This window comes from Crocodylus siamensis, chromosome 2, assembly GCF_052110815.1.
Source record: "Crocodylus siamensis isolate JL-2025a chromosome 2, ASM5211081v1, whole genome shotgun sequence".
NCBI lineage: Eukaryota > Metazoa > Chordata > Crocodylia > Crocodylidae > Crocodylus > Crocodylus siamensis.
In genome coordinates, this window is record NC_143396.1 from 276,416,659 (window position 1) to 276,438,409 (window position 21,751).

A 21,751-nucleotide genomic window follows, 5' to 3' on the forward strand; every position below is an offset into this window, starting at 1 on the left:
GGGGGGTTAGATAGCATTGGTTTTCCTGTACAGTCACTTCTGCCAGTTAAATAAGTAGCTATAATAAGTTTAGGTAAGTTTGTAGTCCTGTGCTAGTTTTCAAGTAAGGATATTCCATTCCCCATGAATTTTTGGCATGAATGTGATGAAGTTGTAACTTACTCCCTCAAGTCAGTTTCTCATTGCAGTGATGAAAGTTTCTTCCAGGGATATGCAACCCAGCCCAGTTGTAGGATGAGTGCCAACTTGCATGTGTATTTTTGTATGCCGCTGATTTAAGTGGGCAGATACATAATGTGAACAAATTGTAGTTTAATGCATGTAACCCTCATTGCATGTGTATCAGGGATTTGCAAGCCTGCTTTGGGCATGTGCACTTTAAACAAGCATATTTGAAAATGTGGTCCTTTGTCATTTAAGTTTGTTTTTAAAAAAACAAGCCAATACCAAAGCACAGTGGTAGCACTCTCGTGATTTGTATTGTGGTGGACATTTGCTGTTGAATAATGCAGTGTGCTTGATGAGATCTGTAGGTATGGGGTAATCAAAGGAAGTTATTTAATTACAGCTCTCAAACCTTGAGCACCATGCCAGGCAGGAGGATGTTTCTGTGAAACTTTTTCCAAGTACAGTCTAATACTGTGGTGCACCAAACAGGTCAACATTTGAAAAGGATTAACTGCTCAACTTGTGTTTTCTTAATTGTGATACTTTTAAAACTAGTGTTTAATTTTCTCTGTTGTTCCTTTTACTTTGGTATTCCTTGGCAATATTGTATGCTTTAACTTTGGAGAACTGGCTAGTTTCCAGGTGAGTAATACTTAGAATGGGGAGCCTTTTAGGGAGTCATGTGGCTGAAGAGCATTAATGAACAAGATGCAGTAAAGGTGCCCAGATGGAATTTTTTTTATTGGTCTTTTCCTTGTGCTCACACTGCAACCAGCCTCTCCACTACTGGTGTTCAGCTTTGAACTATGTGCTGGAATATATCTGATTAGAAACCTGCCTCTCAGGTGAGGAAGAGACCAATTAATAAGGCAGTCCAGTTGCAAATAAGACGGTTCTGGAAAAGTAAACTGGGAAGGATCAGAAAAGAACAAAGGTATTCAGTTTTTTGATTCAGTCATGGTGTGTTTGTTGTCTCTTCGTTATCAAAAGACTGTAATGGGTAGAACTTGAATCCTTTGTCTTACTTTGTTTGCTACCAAATATCTTTTTCTAATAAGCAACCTGTCTTTGCAGCAAATTATGAAGGACAGATGGATCAATGCAGGACATGAGGAGGATGAGCTTAAACCTTTTGTTGAACCAGAATTGGATATCTCGGACCAGAAAAGAATAGGTATTCTAGTACTTTCCAGGATGTTCTCAATTTTAGGCTGTCAAACAAATACTTCATGATACACTGCATAATTAGACTTTGTTATTTGGTACCAGATTTGAATGTTTAGGTAGTTTGAAACTCATTACCATACTTACTTAAGTCCAAGACAAGGTTTTTTCCCTCCATTGTTAATGTGGAAGGGAGGAGGGTATTGGACTTGGATTTGGGTAGAAGGCTGTCAGGGGCTGGGCACCTGCTGCAGTTCCAGCTCTGACCCTGACTTGGGTTCAGGGCTGTTGGTAGTCTGCTCCCACTCTAGCTACCACCCTCCCCACTCAACTCCCCTCCCCAGCACTGTTGCCACTTACCCTCCAGCTCCAGCAGGGCTCTGGCCCTGTTCAAGCCTGGGACACGGAGCATGAAACGGAGGGTTGCTCTGACCCCAACCCCACCTCAGTAATGGCTGTGGCAGTAGCTCCAGCCTGGCCCAGGCTCTGGTTCTGGCACTGCAGCCCAACCAGAGCTGCTGCTGCTGGTATGTGGTCAGGCTGGTGCCAGGGGATGCACAGCATGGGGTGGTGGCAAGTATAGCAGGGGAGAAGGTGCCAGGGGTGCAGACACAGGGGAACAAGTAGTGGTGGGGGGGAGGCAGCAGGTGCTGGGTGCACAGGTGGTGAAGGGGCAGGGGATATGCTGCCTGCCCGCCCCGCCATCGCTACTTTCCCTGCTGCAGCAGTAGGTGGGCAAATTTAAGACAACCCTCTAATTATTAGATTCTGTACAAAGGAAAATTTGTTAACACACTTATTATTTTTCCATGGCTAGACTCTTTAACTGTTGAAATGGAGTTGTCTTAAATTTAGAGTAGTCTTGGATTCGAGTAAATACAGTAACTAAATCTTATTACTGTCAGTATCTAATTAAGATTGGTTTTCGACATTTAGATGTTTTTATTCCATTGTTGGGGCAGATGCTTGCTTTGAACATGGAAGTACTTGAACAGTTTATCAAAGTGTATTGTTACTTATAAATTGTTTGTTTATTTTAGATATTATGGTTGGAATGGGATATTCTCAAGAAGAAATTCAAGAATCCCTTAGTAAAATGAAGTATGATGAAATCACAGCTACATACTTATTGTTAGGGAGGAAATCGTCAGAGGTAAGTATAGTGATGGAAATAGGGTAAAATACATGTATTCTGTTGAATACAGGGAGGAAAAAACCCTCCCTCAGGGAAGCAAAGTGAAAGTAAAGCTTGTTCTTCAGATAATTTTCCACATAAATTCCAGTGTTGGTGGATGTGTGCTATGTGCACCGGAAGTCAGGTTTGTTTAGCCAGTGGTGTCCATTGAGCTGCATCCATGCCCCAGATAGATGCCTGGTCCCTTCCCTCCCAGTGCAGGAGAAGGCCTTGCTTCGAGTGCAGTTGCACATCCATCTACGTTCCATTGCAACTCTGCATGCCCCTTCGTTGTTTACCACCCTTGTTTAACTGGTCAGATCTTGCAATAATATCTGTGTTTCTATAATTGTTTGGTTTACCTGTTGTCCTACAAGTAGTATGTATTAGTTAATGATTCATATCAATTTATTATTTTGATGATGCTTTCTTTTTCAACAAGGAAGAATTTTTTTAATAGATTATTTAGCAAAAAAGTCTACCTCAGTACCAAAATTAATAGTGTTAATTGAATGCCAGTCTCCAGATGGGAAGAATTGTCCTTTGTACTGGCAGTAATGCTTCTTAAGGACTGTTATATCTGGCTTAGGGGCTCATAACAGAACTTGTTATCTATACATGAGTTAGCTTAGAAAAAGGAAGCTTTGCTTGAAAATCTTTATTGCTAAAGAGCTTGTTGTATCTCTCCCTCCCCCTCCCCCCCCCCTTTAATGTTGGGACACTTGGCCCTACCAACTGCTTGAGGAGCTGAAATAGCTGCACCTAAAGATCCATTTTCCTTGTCTGGTAAAATCTCAGGGGTCTCTGAAGAAAGCACAAAGGGAAGATTTAAAAAAGAAAGGCTACTTGTAGTACTGTAGTTCTTCAAGATGTATTCTGTGACCTGACCTCCTTCCTCAGTGTTAGCCTGATAAAATCTGGACCCTCTGTTGAAGGAACTGTTGGAGCTGCCTCACTCTCTCTTGCTTGAAGTATGAAGTCACTCAAGCCACAGATGCTGTCACCAGCAGCCTGTTCAATTCCACAGCCTATGATTTTGCTCACCGTTGAAAACCTACAGGGGAAATGGATGAACAGGGTCCATGTTAATTAAAGTGTCTGAGGGGGAAGGCTCCCTAGGAGTTGCAGGTACACATGTGGCCTTTCTTGCCCTGTTCAGAAACACTAGTCTTACCCCCAGCTTAACCCTTAGAAGGGATCACAGGATCCTTGTTTCTCTGCAAAATAACTTTTATAACTGGCAGTTTCCAAATGTGTTCAGAATTGAACTGCTTAGCATAGATAGGCATTTTGAATGGATCTGTACCTTAAAACACATGAGAGAGAAATTAACAGGAAAGCTGTTAGTTTCTGGCACTGGAGTGGGTCTCACTAGTGTTATCACTTCATTAAGAGAACTTCTTGGAATGTTGCTCATTTAAGATTGTTCAGAATCTCTGCAGGATGCTTTCTGTTTAACTAAGCCTTTTTTGAATTTTCTATTGTAGTTGGATGCTAGTGATTCAAGCTCCAGCAGCAATCTTTCACTCGCTAAAGTTAGGCCAAGTAGTGATCTCAACAATAGCACTGGACAATCTCCTCACCACAAAGTGCAGAGAAGCATATCTTCCAGCCAAAAACAGCGACGGTACAGTGATCATGGTGGGTGATCTATGTCTATTTCAGAGTGACGATATAATTGCTTTGGGAAGATGTATTCTTAGTGTACTGTCTGTACCTTTTAAATAAGGAGAGAGATCACATTGCGTGTGGTCCAGGGATTTAATGATCTAGTGACTGTTTTACATTAGTCATGTGTTCTTATGACTATATCAGAGCTACTTCTAAACAGTATGCTAAATGCAGTAGCTTGTTTCTGCTTGCATCTTCTCTTGTTTTCATGACCATTGTAAGAAAGTTTTGTTATACACATTAAAGCATCTTGCAAACTCTCTCTTGTTCTCCCTGGAAAGCACATCACCCCCTCCCCCTCACTTTTCATATGTCCATGCAGCTTTTGTTTCCTTTTGACGCTAATAGGTCAATTTGCGTCTGAAAACCAGAGAACTGTCAGTTTGCCAGGACTACTACTTGTTTCCCATTTTTGAGTTTTCTGTAACTTCAGTGTCTGCAAAAGTCTAATTTTAAAAAGTAACAGTGACTCCAGCCAAACTTAACTTTTCTGCCTAATGAACATGCAGAACAGCTACTTGCTGCTTACTAAGTATTTTATAAACCTTCTTGCTTAGTCACTATCTCACAAAAGGAATCTTCTTTTGACCTGAATATACAAGAGTTATTTATAAGCAAAGAGGTTGCTTTCCTCTCGCCAGGTCTCCTGGGATTGTTTACATTCTGTATTTGGGAAAGCATCACAAAGAACAATCAGGTCAGCTAATTTTATGTGAAGAGAGCAACTGAAATACTTAATAGTTTTGATTCTTTCTGTCCCAGCCACCTCGTCTGAACCAGAACCTGTTTAGTACCTAGGAAAGAATGAATGCCAATAAGAAATTGATAGTCTATTAAAACATTAGCCCTTTAATGTCTGAGGGTAAACTAGAACAGCTTTCTGTCTCTCCTTTTATTCCTGATGGCAGCAGGAGCCCAGTGCACAAGTCAAAGCCACTTCCTGGCTGCTCTGAATTAAGCTGACAGTAATTATGTGCAGGTGTCATTCCACCAATTCAGGCTTCTCGAATGCCACCTGTATTAAGCAGGACCACAGATGTGTGACCTAAAACTGGCTCCCACACCTCTACAATATTCAGGGGCTCCACTGCTCTAAACAAATGGCTAAATGGCTTTTTTCATCTTATTCGCATCTCCTTCTGTGACCAGGTGATGCATCACCTGGACAGTGAGGGAGAGGTTGATGTCATTTACTCTAGATTTCAAAAAAGCCTTTGACATGATCTCCCACGATGTCCTCATGGCAAACTTGGGGAACTGTGGCCTTGACAACTTCACAGTCCGATGTCTGGGGAAACTGGCTCCATGATAATTAAGAGAGTGATAATCAGTGGAACCAAGTCAGTATGGCGCATGGTGACCAGTGGCATCCCTCAGGCTTCAATACTCAGTCCAGTACTCATGAATCCAGATTGTTAATAAATATATTAAAGTGTCAGAAGTGGACTGGCTAAGTTTGCAGATGACACCAAACTGTGGGGAAGTGCAGTTACGCTGGAGGATAGGCTGAGGATTCAGGCCGACATGGACAGGCTTGCAAGGTGGGCGGACAAACCTGATGACCTTCAATATTGAGAAATGCAAGGTGCTCCACCTTGGGAGAAAAGAACCCATGCCATACCTATAGGCTTGGCAGTGCTTCACTTGCTAGCACTATGTCTGAAAGAGACTTGGGGGTCATGATTGACCACAAGATGATAAATATGAGCCACCAATGTGATGCCGCAGCTGGCAAAGCAGGTAAAACCCTGGCTTGCATCTACCAATGCATCTCAAACAAGTCCCAAGATGTCATTCTCACGCTTTACTTAGCCTTGGTGAGGCTGCAGCAGCAGCACTGCATCCAGTTCTGGGCTCCACACTTTAAAAAAGACGTGGAGAAGTTCAAGAGAGTGCAGAGGAGAGCCACACACGTGATCAGAGGTCAAGAGAGCAGGCTGTATGAGGGGAGTCTGAGAGGCACGAGACTCTTCAGCCTGGAGAAGCATAGGTTCAGAGGGGATTTGGTGGCAGCCTATCAGGGGTGTGCACCAGGAACTGGGAGAACGTCTGTTCCTCTCCTAGGGAAGACAAGGTCCAATGGCCACAAACTACTGGAAGACCGTTTTAGATTGGACTTAAGGAAAAACTTCTTTACTGTCTGAGTCTCCAGAGTCTGGAATAGACTACCCCGAGAAGTGGTGCAAGCACCTACTCTGGACACGTTCAAGTTGCATTCGGATGCCTATGTTGCTGGGGTCATCTGACCCCAGCTGACTTCCTGCCCTTTGGGCAGGGGGCTGGACCTGATGATCTCACAAGGTCCCTTCCAGCCCTAATGTCTATGAAGTGAAACAAAGTGGGAACCTTAAAGTACTTTTCACAGTGTGTAACTCCAGATCTGCAGTGGTGACTCTCAATCTTTTAACCCAGGGGCAGGTAATTATTTGGGTCTATGGGCCACATAGGTAGTTCTGGGGAGCTGTTGCAAGTCAGCACCCCCTGCCCACCAACAGCCCAGAGCCTGCATACCCTGCGGCTCCACCCCACAGCTACTCCAGACTTGCCCCGGCTGGAATGGACCAGCTCCAGACCAGCCAGGACCTGTGCACACTGCTCCAACCCCAGCCCACCCACAATGAGCCAGGCAGAAGCTGCTGCGGAGCTTGGGGAAAGCAGCTACCTCTCCTTTGCTGCCAGGCTGTTCTTGCTGCAGTCCCAGAGCCCTTGCCTGGGCTCCTCTGCATCTTCTCTCTGTTACCCCACTGGGTGGGCTGGAGGCAGCTGCGGTGCCAGTGGTGACTGTAGTGGAGAGGAGCCACAGCCCAGATATGGGCTCCAGGCAGCTGCAGCAAGGAGGGCCCAGCAGCAGTAATGGGAAGGTGGCTGCTTTTCCCCTGCATCCAGCAGCAGTGTTTGCCTGGCCACCACCACCACTTGTGGGTGCAGGGTGGCCTGGGGTCCAGGACTGTGCATGTGAGTCCCAACTGGTCCGGAGCTAGTCCACTCTAGTCGAGGTAGGCACAGGGCAGGCCAGGACAGGGCTGGGGCTGTGCACATGAGTCCCCATCCATCTCCATGGGTCTGGGGGCCAGCAGCTGCAGCAGCCAGAAAGACCTGCCACCGCCTGGGCTGCCTAGAAAGAGTCCTACTGCAGAGCTGCCCCAGCCCTACTTGATGCCCAGGAGTGGTGGGATGTGTCATGAGCCAGACAGTGCCTGGGCTAGGCAGGACTGAGGAACCTGCCGTGGCCTGGCCCACAAACTGTATTTTGCCCACACCTGTTTTAATCTCTGGGATTGAATTACTTAGACTTTTAATGTATTTGTGTAACAAATAACGAACCTTGATAACATCTAGATTTTAAAAGATTTCTTCTCTCCATTAGCTGGACCATCCATTCCTCCAGTAGTGGCATATCCAAAACGAAGCCAAACTAGCACTACAGACAGCGACCTCAAAGAAGAAGGAATTCAGTCAAGGAAATCTAGCAGCAGTGCTGTTGGAGGAAGAGGAATTGCTCCAGCTAGCCCCATGCTGGGAAATGCCAGCAATCCAAATAAGGCTGATATTCCTGAACGTAAGAAAAGTTCTGCTGTCCCCAGTGTAAGTAGAACCATTTTATTCCTTAAAGCGTAGGAGCAGAAAGAACACTGAGTAGGAGGGGGAAAAATCATTCCAAGGTGCTCCACCTGGGTGAAGATCATTCCACCAGTGGCCTGTCAGTGTGTATTGGTTTTTAATGTTTCTCTCCTTTCATTCCCAAAAACAAGCTTAGGTATCTTATGAACTCATTTATACTCTTTCAGTCAACTACCCAGTAACTTAGTTCACTTTACTTATTATTCACGTTTCTGAAACAGCCCTTAAGATATGACCTGACAAACAATGATTTAGAGATGCATCTTAAATGGTTTAAAAGAAAGAAAAGGAATTTGGAGTCTATTCCATGGAATAAGTTGTATGAGTCGAGCATATTTTAACAATCCTGGCAGCAGCAGGACACTGGCGACTGTTTTTTTCCCCTGCTTTTACCTGTGACATGTTAAGCTTTGTGGTTGTGTAGTTGCCTGTATAGTTTTCCAAATAGGTTAGAACTGGATCTGTATAGGCTGGTTTGGATAGGGAAGATACTGCTACAGGCAGGGGTTTAGATTAGATGACTTCCAGAGGTCCCTTCTAACTTTACTTTTCTATGATTCCTACATGATTCTGAAATCGCAACTGGTGATTTTATTACCATCCTCTGAAAAGTAATTTGCGACTGCTTTTATCCAGCTTATATTTATAAATCAGTGGTGCTCAATCTTTTGACCCCATGGGCATGACAAGTGGTTCAGGGCTGGAATGGTCCCTGCACTGCCTCCACCTGGCCTCACACACCCAGATGGCCCTGTGCACCCTTGGCTGCCCCCATGCACTGACATTGCCATGTGTACCAGGATGGAGCTCTTGCATGCATGACTGGGTGGATGCAGCCTGATTTAGTGCACAGGGCCATTCTGTCCACCCCATGGGCTCTCCCTGGATTTGGAAATTTGTCAGTAGTGCTGCTGCTTGCCCACTGCCAAATTTTTGGATTCATGGGGAACTTTGCTCTTAGAACCTGCCCCCTACAGTCACAGAGAGAAGCCCATTCCCTTCCTCTTTGTAATCACTCTTAAGTTATTTGTAGACTGTTACCAAATTCCCCCTCAGTTTTCTCTTTCCCAGACTAAATAACCAAAATTCTTTGAGCCTTTCCTGATAGGTCTTGCCTCCCAGGTCCCTAATCACTTTTGCTGCACTCAGCTGGACGCTTTCCCATCTGTCCACATCCTTCTTGAAATGTAGGGGCCAAAACAGGGCACAGTACTGTAGGTGATGTCTCACCAGTGCTGAACAGAGCAGAAGAATCACATTTTGCTTGGTATGCAAGTGAAATGCCTGTTGATATGTATTCACCTTTTGGGTCAATTGTAAGCCCTATGTCCTTTTCTGTGACATTGCAGCTTAGCCAGTTATTCCCCAGTCTGTATTTATACATGTAGTTATTTTATCCCTAATACAGGACTTGGCACTTGTCCTACTTGAATTTCATCTGGTTGATTGTGGACCATTTTTCCAGTCTATCCAGGTTATTCTGGATCCTAGCCCTGCCCTCCAGAGTGTCTGCAACTCCACCCAACTCGGTGTCATCCGCAAATTTGCCAAGCGTGCACTTGATCCCATCGTCCAAATCATTAATGAAGATATTAAACAATACTGGACCCAGGACAGACCCCTGGGGATCCCCACTTGATACCTCCTCCCAGCTAGACATTGAGACATGGATGACTACTCGTTGAGCACGATGATCCAACCAGTTATGTATATACCTTACAATACTTTCACTTCCTTAGCTTGTTAATGAGAACGTTGTGGGAGATGGTATCCAAAGCCTTGCTAAAGTCAAGGTACATCACATCCACTACTCTCCCTCCATCCATAGTGCCTGTCACTTTATCAGAGAAAGCAATCAAGTTGGTCAGGCATGGCTTGCTCTTGGTGAATCCATGCTGACTGTACCTGATCACCTTCTTCTTTAGGTGCTTCTTATTAGATTCCTCGAGGACCTGCTCCACGATCTTTCCAGGTATTGTGGTCATGTTTACTGGTCTATAATTTCCCAGATCTTCCTTCTTCCCTTTCTTAAAGTCGAGCACTATACTTGCCTTTCCAGTCACCCAAGACCTCATTCGACCTTCCAAAGTTGTCAGTTTTGGAGCCATTGGCTATCTTCTTTCTCAGCCAGTTCTTTCAGTACCCTAGGGTGCATCCCATGTGGCCCTGCCAGCTTGAAAACTGGCTTCCCTAAAGTAATCCCTTACCTGTTCTGCCATTACTCTAGGCTGTTCGTCGCCTTCCGTATCTTTGCTTCCAGTCGCATGCTTCACCTGGAAGCTGCCCCTACCAGTGAAGACTGAAATAATAAAGGCCTTCTCAGGCTTGTCTTCATCATCTGTAACTAGTTTGCCTTCTGTATTCCATAAGGGATCTGTTGTTTCTTTGGTCTTCCTTCTGCTTTTGACACACTTGTAGAAGCCCATTTTATTGCATTTTATGTTCCTTGCCAGTTGCATCTCAGATCATGCCTTGGCCTCCCCAGTTTTCTACTAGCGTGCCTGTACACTTCTCTTGTACTCTTCCCTAGTAACATGTCCAAGTTTCTACTGTGTTTTTGTAGGATTCCTTTTTGAGTATCAACTCGCTGAAAAGATTACTTTCTAGCCAGTCTGGGCTCCTGTTTCAGTTCCCATTCTTTGGTCATATTGAGAGCCCCAGATGTGCGAAGTCATTCTGTGAATTGAGTCAATGAAGGCTTCATGCTATCAGATGCTTCTAGGCCAATTCACAAGCTTCTGCAGCTCCCATAGTGATTCCTGAAAATCCTTCAGAAGGCACACTCAGGCCACAAACATTCTCCCATCTGGCTGTCTCTGGCAGAGAAATAGTTAGCCAAGTTAGCTTGACATCAACTATAATGCAAGATAGGTTGGGACATGCAGGCTGTAGTCCCTGCAAAACAAGACCAGAACCTGGATGGAAGCCTCTGTGATCCACACAGGCAGAGTTGACTGTGGCAGAGGCTTTGTCATTGCAATGTCTTCCTGCCATCTTGGGGGGGGGGGTTCCTCCTAGCTCTTTCCTCTTCTGATGGTGCTTCCTGAAAATCTTCCTCTTTATTTTTACCTGCTTCCACTTATCGCGCTTAGTGTAGGCAGGGTAAGAAAGAAAGTGTCCACATAAACTCTCCGCTCAAATTTCTGTTTGCTGACCTGTTCACTGGTCTTGGTGTTGCCAGCTTCTATTAATAATTTTTTTTTAAATCTATCCTTTGCATTGGGCATTCATTAATGTGCATTTAAAAATGTACGGGTTGTGCCAGATCATACATATTTCCCCAGTAATTAACATTTACCAAATTGCTGTAGTTTTAAAAGCTTTATACGTGGACAAATACTGGCATAAGCATAGTTTTTGTTTAAAAGCACACTGCCTTATTTTGGAACTTATGAATCTTAAAATTAGCTGTTGCATTTTGCTTAGTGCAAAATGGGGAGATATGTTTCAGCTGTCCCCCAGTAACTCTTCTGTAACTCCCCCAAAACACTCCCACAGTAACGTCTAGATTCTTAACTGGTAAATCATTAGGTAGTTGGGTTTTTCCTCCCTTCAGCATATTATCTACCTTTTTGCTCTGTTTTCAGAGTAGCTTGCTCGATTACTGCTTCTATAATTGTTTAGTAAACAATTCTTATAATCAGTCTTCATTAAATCAAAGTTACTAAAACAAACTTTTTAGTCTGAATTCCTAATATGGTGAATTCTTAATACAGAAGTAAAATCCTGCCAATTATCATTGACATTGGGACAATATAAGTTTCTTTGCATATGGCATCCTGTCAACTTACCATACCTGGGTTTTACAGTATCATCCAGGACAATTTCTGGAAATCAAAGCTTTTGGGCCCTGAGTTTCTGGTGGTGGTGGCACTGTTTTTTAGACAGACCATAACACTTTCCAGTTCCTGGCAGGGAGGGAAAGAAGATGAACTCAAGCAGATAGGCATTTTCATTTTCACCACTTGATATTAGAATGGGAAATTTACCAGGCTGTGCTTTTTGCATTGTTGATGGACTTTATAGGAAGATATAGCTAGGTGTTCCAAAGGACTTTGAAGAGCAAAACTAGGGATGATACAGTAGCCAGGCCTAAGGTTTGAAGCTTCAAAAGCATCCATCTTCACTGCACAGATCGTTACAGCAACTATTACATATTTCACAGGCAGGCTCAATTTTTTTTATTTTCCCCACATAGGCAAATTGAGTATATGGAACACCTGGCATTTGGAGGCATTGGGTTAGTCAAGATACAGTAAAGAAAATGAAGGCTTTATTTTTATTGGTTAGTAAACACCCAATCTTAAGACCTGTCCTTAGGTCTTACAAACATTTGTATTCTCTTTCATCTTATTCACAAAGCCATCATTCTCAGTCCTACCAGCCTCCTTCAGGGCCAGAGCAGGGGAAGAACCCTTTAAATGACAGCTTCACACTTCCATTATATCACTTGGCATTCCATCACCTTAGACAGATGGATCCTGGAGATAAAAGGTGCTTAAATTTCCTTCCTCTGTTCAAACCTCTCTTCCGTCTGCATTCAGAAAAATTGCTCACAAGCAGTTAAGGTCAAAGGTCCTGTTAGAAGTAGGAACCGAAAAAGAGATGCCAGAGGAATTCAAAGGTCAAGGTTTCTACTCCAGTCATTTTGATATCAAAGACAGAAAAAAAGGCTTCAGTAAGCATTATATATATAGAAACTTAGCTACCTTCATCAGAGAATTTCATGTGCGCCTGTTGATGCAAACAACTGTCACACCTGTCTTTGTTCCAGGTTGTTCCTCAGCTCTACCTAAAACGTACATAATTTACTTCTATCAGTGTTTTAAAAATACACTCTTTGTAATACTAGCTTATTTGAGATGATTGACTGACAAAAGCATCATTAGAAGCCTATCTGACAAATGCTGGCAAATTATAAATCACTCTATAGACTTGCCCTACTTTATACATTCCTTCTTCAAGATTTTAGGACATGTGATAAAATAATAGAGAAAAAATCTCTTGCTACCCATTCAAGTTACATATATAAGAGCCGTTCCAGTTCTCGAGAGAGCAAAGTCTTTCTTTCTTCCAGAAGAAAGGTTTCTGAAACCTGAATTCCTAATAGTGCTGATCAATCAAAATCCCACCCACGAATTAATATCTAGGCCTCATGACTTCAGTCTCTTACCTGTTAGGCAGTGATCAGCAGTCAGTCCATGCCATTTATTATGTTGTTGTTTCCCTGTGCCTTCCCCATTTGTCTAATCACCTATTTCTTGTTTTTTAAAATGGTGATGGGCAACTCCTTGTTGGTGTTGAAAGTAATAAACTATGCCCATGTTTCAAGGTGAAAGGGGGGTTTACAGTGATCTTTTCTTGGTTCTGAGGAGCAAAGGAGGACTCTATCCTGGACTTCAGGATGCTTAATTGATTCATCTTTGGGCTTAAGTTCACTATGACACTGGCTACAACACTGGCAACCATTTCTACACTGTGGGGACAGGTGTTCAGTAGGATGAGGGATACCCATTTCTACATTGCCAAGATCCTGTCACAGATGCTACATATGGTTGGAGTGGGATAGAATTATGATAGTAGAATCCTCCTGTTTAGCCCCCCCATGTACCCCAAAGGCTTATTACCAAGGTATTTTCAGTGGTAGCAGCTCAGTTATGAAGACTTGGAATCTGTCTTCTGTAAGTCAGTTAATTTGGACAGGAGAAGTAGCTTCTGCAGAGTATGCATTGGAGATTTTTCAGCACAATAATGTATCTTGTTTGCTCTGGAGGTTGACCCTTGGACCCAAAGAAAAATTATTTTTGACCTTAATATGAAGGGCAAAGCTAGGCTCAGGGTTAGCAAGGGCTTACCTTCAGGGACACTTTCTTCATAGACAGCATAAGCACCTCCATGAGCTGAAATGGCCTGCCCAGAAGAATAAGGACTTGTCTTGCTGAACTTGACCACTCTGCTTCCTGCACCTTTGTGATGTCATGTGCCAGACTTCATTGCGGAGCTTTACAAGCCTGGCTGTGCAAAATACACTCTCCAAGGAGAGTGTTTCTCCTGGCATTGTTCTTGATCTGTTGGTCAAAAGATCTGCTGTACTCCTTTTCCTCTGGTCCCAAGGATACTTTGCAAAGTGAAGGAAGACTTGGCTTGGGTCATCCTTCTAGCTGGCTTATGGCTGAGAGGGAGTTTGAGTATTACCTATCTTGCCATTACCCCTGGTCCTCTCCTATCCATAAACATGGAGCTGGATTTGGGCTTAAGTAATTTTAAAGCAATGTTAAATTTTAAAACCTAGAAGTTACATTTCCTCTATAGATAAATGGTGACAGATCTGGAGCGGTTTGTCAGGGTGATGGCAGACCAAGGCAGATGACATCTGTATAGCCTGTACCCATTTTCAGATTTTGAAGTTTACAACAGTATGCCTAGAAATCCATGTTGAAATGAGAACTAGAATTCTGGTATACTCCCTTATAAATTAAATGTTGGGTTCTGTGGCAGATTCTGCAGCCTTGGAATTGTGAGGTACTTGAAACCCTAACTCTGAACTAAAGCCTAAGGGAATTTTGTCTGAGTAAAGATAGCAAAAACATTCCTGTAGGTCAACTAGCAAAGGCTTTTAATTGACTGCTATATTTTGTCAGGGGCTGCCTTTTTGCTTTATATGCACTGATCTGAGCATATCTCTGTTCTTTCTTTGTATAGACAGAGGTAAAACAAGTAACCCCATTTCTTTACCTCTTCCTATCATAAGGGTTTGATGTTATTTATCAACATCATTATTCTTTTGTACTTCACCTACATGTTTGGGCCTACAAATATATTTTTAAAATGCCTTGCAATTATTTTTTCCAGGATTTGCCATATTTGTTCTTTATTGTTTTTAAAACTTTAGTCTCTTTCATAGCATCTAATATCAAAATGTGGTTTACTCCCCTACTGGATTTAGATATAATTATGTTTTTCCTTTCAATTATTCTATCACGTTAAGGAGTACTCAAAAGATTTAAAAGAGAAAATCTTCGTACTCTAAATCTTAATGTTTCTGAAATTGTAGAGGAAGTTTAAAACATCTAAATCAGCTTTTATAAAATTCTCATTTGAGTTCACATGTCTAGTTGAGAGCGCATGTAATGAAAATTTAAGAAGCTTTTAAGCTCTATTAATTTGAAACTTTAAAACAAAATGTAATTTTGTACTTCAGACAGATTGTTCACATTGCGATTTATAGACTAGCACAATCCCAATTGAAGAGCACTTCTGTTTTTGTCTAATTTGAAAGAAAATATATTTTTTTTATTGTAAGCCATAGACCAAGTCGTCATAAGTAGAAGCAAGTAAAATGAAGTCTTCAACAGATCAATTTTTGTCAAAGGTTTTTAACTTCTTGTGAAAATTAACACACCCCATATCTTCCTTTTGTAGAATAATACTGCACCTGGAGCAATGACACGGCGCAATACGTATGTTTGTAGCGAAAGAACCACTGCTGATAGACATTCAGTAATTCAAAATGGCAAGGAGAACAGGTATGAAATTTTACTACCTTCCTTGTTTTCCATGTTTCAGAAAAATGTAACATCATTCAAAACAAAGCAGTATCATTGTGCCTTTTTACCCAAGGTAAGTGCAAATGCTCAGTTCCTGGATACTTGCAAATACTTATTTCTGTGGTGTGGACTGGAAGTCTTCTGGTTAGATTCCCAGAATTTCTAGGCTTTAAGTTATGAGCTGTGAAATGGGTTCCAAAGTTTGATAGTTGTTGTACGTGAGGTGCAACTTCTCTGTCATCTGTTCCTCTGGATGCTCGAACAAGGCAAGGAAGCTTCCCTTTTGGCAAGAGCTTTTTTGGTTGTTGAAAAGCAGAGAGAAGCCGTAAGGGTTTTTTGTTCAGCCTCCAGTACAAACCTGTGTGAAGACAACATGCTCGCGCTCGCTCTCTCTCTCTTGCTCGCTCTATCTATATCTGTATATACATACACCAGTTGGCAGTTTTCACTGTGATTATTGAAGCGCCATTTAAAGAAAAAGGGAAAAAAAAACACAAAACCCCCCAAAACCTTTCTTGTCTGACCCATGTACAGGCTAGGTCTGTGCCCTGCTCTGTTGGGCTTGCAGGCCCAGGTACACCGTCATCCTTTCTCCTGTAGTGCTAATTGCTTCACAGTCTTTTAATATATTTACCCTCTGAGATAGTGAAGTGTTGTATCTATATTTTACAGATGGGGAAATTAGGTGCAGAGGAGCTATGACTTTCCCAAGGTCATGTAGAAAGTGGAGCAGGAAATTGAACTTGTCTCTCTCAAGACTAAAGTTAACACCCAAAGCACAAGATAATCCTTCCACTTCTATGCCAGCGATACAAGTCGGACAAAAAGTTATATATCTGGGAGTAACCCCAGAACTAGAGAGAGGTAGCTTGTCAAATAGCACCTGTGGGGAATGCCTTGTGGAGAATTTCTTACTGTATAGATTATTAGTCAAGAATCCATTTTAAGCCTCCCTTCAGTCTTGTCCAGGCTTTTACCCATCCCTGATAGGTGGGGAGTTAATTGTTTCTTTGTCCTGGAATTGGAGTGAGTTATAACCACAACCAGTTTCACATAAAACCTATCCAGTGAATTAGATTGCTGCTACTGAAAAGGAGCATAGCAGGATTGTCAAATTGTTAAACAAATGGGGTTGCCAAAAAAGCAACACTTATCTTTAAGCAAGAATATGGAATTTCTCATGCAAACAGGGACCTGTTTAGATTGGGTAAAAGCCAAGCTTCAAGAGGCGTTCAAATGGAGAGGGTTTGGGATTGCCAGTCAAATAGATTGTGCTAGCTGTTTTGCCTGCTATCTGGAAGATGCCCAAATAACTGCTGCTGCAAATCATTCTGATATTACTTTTCCCCCCCCTTTTTCATCATTTTCTTTGCATTGTTCTCTCTTTTTGGGGTCTTTGATTCAACCCCAAGTAAGGATGCCTCCTATCCAGCCTTATAGTGGAGCTGCTGAGTGGATTTGACTTCCACAGGGGGTGATGAGTTTTGTCTTCTCTTTTAATTCTTCTCCAGTTCGTAGAGAAGGGATGAGTCCTGCTGTTGAATGAAGGATCAACATGGCCCTCTACTTAACCACTGGAGCAATGAGATAAGGAGTCAGACCTGTGTTCCCTCTCCTTCCATTAGCCCTTTAGTAAACAGGGAAGGGATTAGGGAAAGAATTAGATATAATGAATTAACTCATATCTGAACCTTCAGTCTAATCAAGTGGACCTGTACTTGACTGGACTCTGAATTACAGCTCTGTTTAATAGTGATGTGTCTTGAGTCTTTAGTGTTTTTGTGTCTCATCCTTCATTGATTAGTCCTCATTAATGTTATCCAGTCTCTGAATTGAGTTGTTTTTCCCATTCCTTTCCTTTAAATGAGGATACCCTGATTTTTTTTTTTTTCTTTAAACCTTATTTTTGAAGATGAGGCTGCACACAACCGAAATAGGTCCAGTAGGGGAACAGTTGCAAGCAAAGTATTCAATTGCTCAATTAGTTGGTTACAATTTTTTCTTCATTCAGTCTATAAATTAAAGGCAGCTTTGCCTCATCCTGTGTCTACAGGGCTTTATTCTTGACATTTGACATTCCAGTCCCATCTATCCTCATTGGCCTTCTAGGAGCAACTGCATTCTATATGGCTAATAACTGTTTGGATTTTTTCTTCTGGTCTGTCTTTTCTTCGTATAATCCTGTACTTCAGGAGACCTGTTAGTCATGTTTTATTTAAGAGTCCAAATTCAGTGCTTTAAAATATATAGCAATAAACAAACCAATTTATTGGCCAGTTGGCTTTCATGCTCACTTTATTTTCTGTAACTTCACTTTCAGAAGTACTGAACAGTCCTACTTCCTAGAGGTGTTAGTGAAATGTAGGTACCAGCACTGAATGTAATTTCTTCCAATCTTTAAACTTGCTGAACATATTTTTTTCATCTCTACTTCATGTAAAAAAAAATTCACATCCATTTTACTACACATTTAACTTTTGCTTAAAATACTTGGACTCATTTTTGTGGAGGAAATGCTTGGTATAATTTAATTATGAGCTTTCATAAATGCAAGTACCTAGGTAATTAGCAAAAATAATCAATGTTCATTAAAAATACCAATGCTTAGCAAATAGAATGAAAGGCTGAAACGTTAATATTTGGCTTTATAAATGGGAGATCTTTGGTTGTGATACATGGAACTTAATTAAACTATGCATTCAGCAAAGTATAGTAAAAGCTTTGTTATCTGGCAGGAGTGAGGTAAGGGGTGTGCTGGTTATCTGAGAATTATGTGTATCAAGGAAGTCAGGAGCGCAACACGGCCTTCCCCGCCGGGAAGACCCTGGCGCTGCCCTGGCCCCAGCCCACAACGGCAGTCCACCCTGCCCCCCACAGATCCCTTTCCCCTCCCTTTCTGTAAACAACATAAATACTTGATGCGCATGCCAGATAGACTTGACAAAGACTGTGGTTGCTAAAGTGAGGATTTGTTTCGGGGGCTATTGGGAATTCCAGTTAATAGAGTATTCTTGTTAGTAAAATGCAGGCTAACATAGCTTTTACCGTACATTAGCTTGGCAGAGCCTGTTACTGCCAAGGTCTAAAAAGTATGATCTGTGTATACTCAGTTGCTATACATGGGCATTGGCTTTTCTGTATGTATGGTATTAATGAATCTTTTAGGGTAAATGCTCGTTTTTGGTTTTTTTAGTTCATTTAGTCATTCTAATGCTGCTGTTTATTTCTCAAGTCAGCAAAAGATCACAGGAAACCTGGAGTGTCTTTCTCTGAATGAAGCAGTCTGAGCTACAACCCACATTTTCACTTGTATTTCCAGGGTTTCATTAGAATTAAACTTTTATTTAATGTAGACTTTTATTTAATGTAGACTTTTATCCCTATATACTCTATATTCCACACTTGGGTACTTTTTTACATGCTGAGTTCTGACACAGCTAGGATCCCTAAACGCATCAAATGGAGCCTTTACCTCTCATTGTAAGTGAAAATGATCAGTTAGTATAGGTCCCAAATGCAGTTCCTTTCCAAAGAGCCACTCTTGTCTCCAATCCTGCATGACATCCCAGCTTGCTTTACAGGTTTTTTCTTTTCTTTCTGGGGACATGTTTTAGGGAGCTGGCATATAAGGGTCAGAAGTTATCTATATTTTTGGTATAGGTTTACATAGCAACAGAGTGGTAGTAAAGAGTGGTAACTTTAAAAAAAAATAATAAAACCAACCGTTGCAAACCTACATTGTTTAGAGTATTTCTTCATTGGTGTGAAATGTGCAGCAAGCTTTTCAGAGATCAAGAGAATTAATCCTAGTAACACAATGACAGAGTACACTGCTGTAAGTAGAAATAGAAATTTTGGTGAGCCCTAACTTTTGCTGGAACCAAAATGACGAAAGGTCTGACTTTGGAGCTGATCATTTCCATTGTTAATAAAGCAGGCTCAGATTTGGATATCTCCTTACCATCTGTTCTGTGGTATAGTGAAATCTAAAATGTTGCACTAGATGGGCATCTGGTGTGACCTAGTGTGGGCATGGCATCTCCTTTTTATTCTTAGGTTTGTTAGTGTGTGTGCATTAGATGGGCTTCACCCAAGCATGGCTGTGCCCCTGGAAAGGTAACACAAGGAAGACAGGGTAGAGAAGAGTCTTGGTAGGGAAAAGTTCAAATGCTAAGGATCTGTTTTGCAGCAGATATGACCCAACTTTCACAGAAGTCTTAGTGCCTTTAGAAGTAGGCAAAACTTGGAACCAAAATGATTCTTTAAAGAAGAAAACTATTACAACTACTTGTGTACCGAACAGGGAAAAATTCAAGCCACAGAAGTTTGAAACTTTAGCCAATAGGGTTTTTTTAGGTTTGTTTATGCCTTCAGGTGTCAATTTGCTTTCTGTTCATCCAATTCCAGTTTCTTAATTCACTCATATTGCCTTTTTAATAAAAAGGTCAAACTTCTTGTTACAGAGAAATACAAAGACATTAACAGGTGATTATGAGTAGTTACTTGCTTATCTGAGGGGAAACAAATACCTTGGACAGAATAATGCATCAGATTTGCTAGGTATGGTTTGGTTTTTGTTTGGTTTCTTAATGACACTTCTGAAAAGAAACAACTCTGTTAATGCCATGTCTGACATTTTTGGCTCTGAAACTTTTTTCAAAGCATTCTAAAGAATAATCAGTTCCGACAGCAAGTAGCTATCTGCTACTGACTTGAACCGACATCCCTTGCAATTGTAGATTTTGGACTTACTTCAATGGCAAACATCAGATCTTGGGTCTCCGGTATCTGTAGTCACAAGAGTTTTCTGAACATAATGTGTAATACTCTTGATGCAGAACTTCAGGTTAGACGTAAATTTTGTGTGTGTGTGTGTGTGTGTGTGTGTGTCCTGGGTATACCATGTGTCAGCCAGGGTAAAGGACCGTGTGTCAGCCAGACGGGTATCCTTTTTGCTGAAGACAACTCGATACACCTTCCTTCAGAGCAGGAGCATTAACCTGGGGAATCACTGTCGGGCACTACAAAAGAGATGCTTCAACAGTCCCCTCTTGTTTTTCTGTAGGGATAATTGAGCTGCCTTTCCAGCACTCTTCAGTCTTTCTTCTATCTGCACACCACTCCAACCTCTGTAGCAATACAAATTGATTAGGGTAATCTGTTGATTTGTAATTAATGTGCTACTCCAGGCTAGTTAAACATCTAAACCTTCAAAGCCTGCCAGGTCCTCAACCTGTTATAAAGGTTGAGGTTCATTTAAGGAGTGAATTTTTTTTGTTTGTTTGTTTCTTTAAGAATATAAATACTTTATAGCAGCAACTTTGTGCAACTAGGTGGTTATAATCATTAGCAAAATACGCCCAATGTTAATATTTAAAAGTATTTCTATATAGGACCCAAGTTTCCTGTATGTGTGCACCATCAAGAGGATGGGCCCACAAGCTAATGCTGTCACACCTAAATAGCCACTTTGCAGATGGTAAATGGCAATAAGCCACAGTAAAGATGGTTTTGAAGAAGTTAAACTAACTAAGTGCTGTATCTCCTATGTAAGCAGTGGAAAAGCTTATATTCTTTGACACATCAGATATTTTTTGGAAGGAAAAGTGTTTGCTTTTCACCGTGCAGTAGTTTGCATTTTTGTCATTGGTCCATGCTGTTCTTTCTGCCTCTGCCTGAACCCAAACCCCCTCACAGCCTGACAGAAATGTTCGCTTATGCAGCTAGCCCTGCTTCAGTTTGTACCACATCCTTCTCCAGCATTCGGCTGCGACATCAGAAGTCGATGTCCATGTCAGCCTCTGTGCACACGAAGATGATGTTACCTCCAATAGACAATGGCACAGATAACTTCAGGCCTGCGTAAGAAACAAAAATCATTGTGAAACTAACTTGTACCCACTGCTTCTTAACTTTGTGCTGTGGAATTTTAGTCCTAGACTGTTAGTACGTATTGCCTACAGGTGTTTTCCCTTGGTTTTTTTTAGTTTTGTTCACACTTGTCTTGTGGTGTCTCCAGGTTGTCTGTAATATATATTCCTGCCATATTTTAATAACTTTTTCTTACTGTTAGGAATATGAGAAATCCCTCTGTTATCAAATCCCTGAGGAGGGGAAGAGAGTCTATTCTAGTCATTATATATGCTTAGGGATATCCATTTTTTTTTTTTTTAAGTAGACTACCTTTCATATAGAGTTTTTACAAAATGTTCAAATTTATGAGCTGCTTCACAGGCACAGAGATAATGCAGGAGATAATTGGGTGGCTTTTTCCCCTGCCTGCAAGGAAGCTTTTGCTTTATCCATTCTTGCTGTCAGCCTTGTCGGTGAAAATCTGCCTGCAAAATTTCTTCCAGGTTTCCACTAGTTTGCTCAATGTTAATATTTTTTCTACATGCACCGGTTT

General features: G+C 41.7%; 1 protein-coding gene across 5 annotated transcripts in view; it reads left to right on the plus strand.

Annotated features, from left to right (window-relative positions):
- The window catches only part of MARK3 (microtubule affinity regulating kinase 3), an 81,233-nt gene that overhangs the window by 47,084 nt on the left and 12,398 nt on the right, over positions 1 to 21,751 (plus strand). For 4 of the 5 annotated variants that reach the window (XM_090034096.1, XM_090034095.1, XM_090034098.1 and 1 more), the window contains 5 exons: positions 1,243 to 1,342; positions 2,373 to 2,485; positions 3,994 to 4,147; positions 7,545 to 7,762; positions 15,221 to 15,324. In XM_090034096.1, the coding sequence (XP_089890222.1) occupies positions 1,243 to 1,342; positions 2,373 to 2,485; positions 3,994 to 4,147; positions 7,545 to 7,762; positions 15,221 to 15,324 (689 nt within the window). Of the gene's footprint in view, positions 1 to 1,242; positions 1,343 to 2,372; positions 2,486 to 3,993; positions 4,148 to 7,544; positions 7,763 to 15,220; positions 15,325 to 21,042; positions 21,208 to 21,751 lie in introns of all 5 variants that reach the window. The other variant, XM_090034100.1, reaches the window with a different exon arrangement.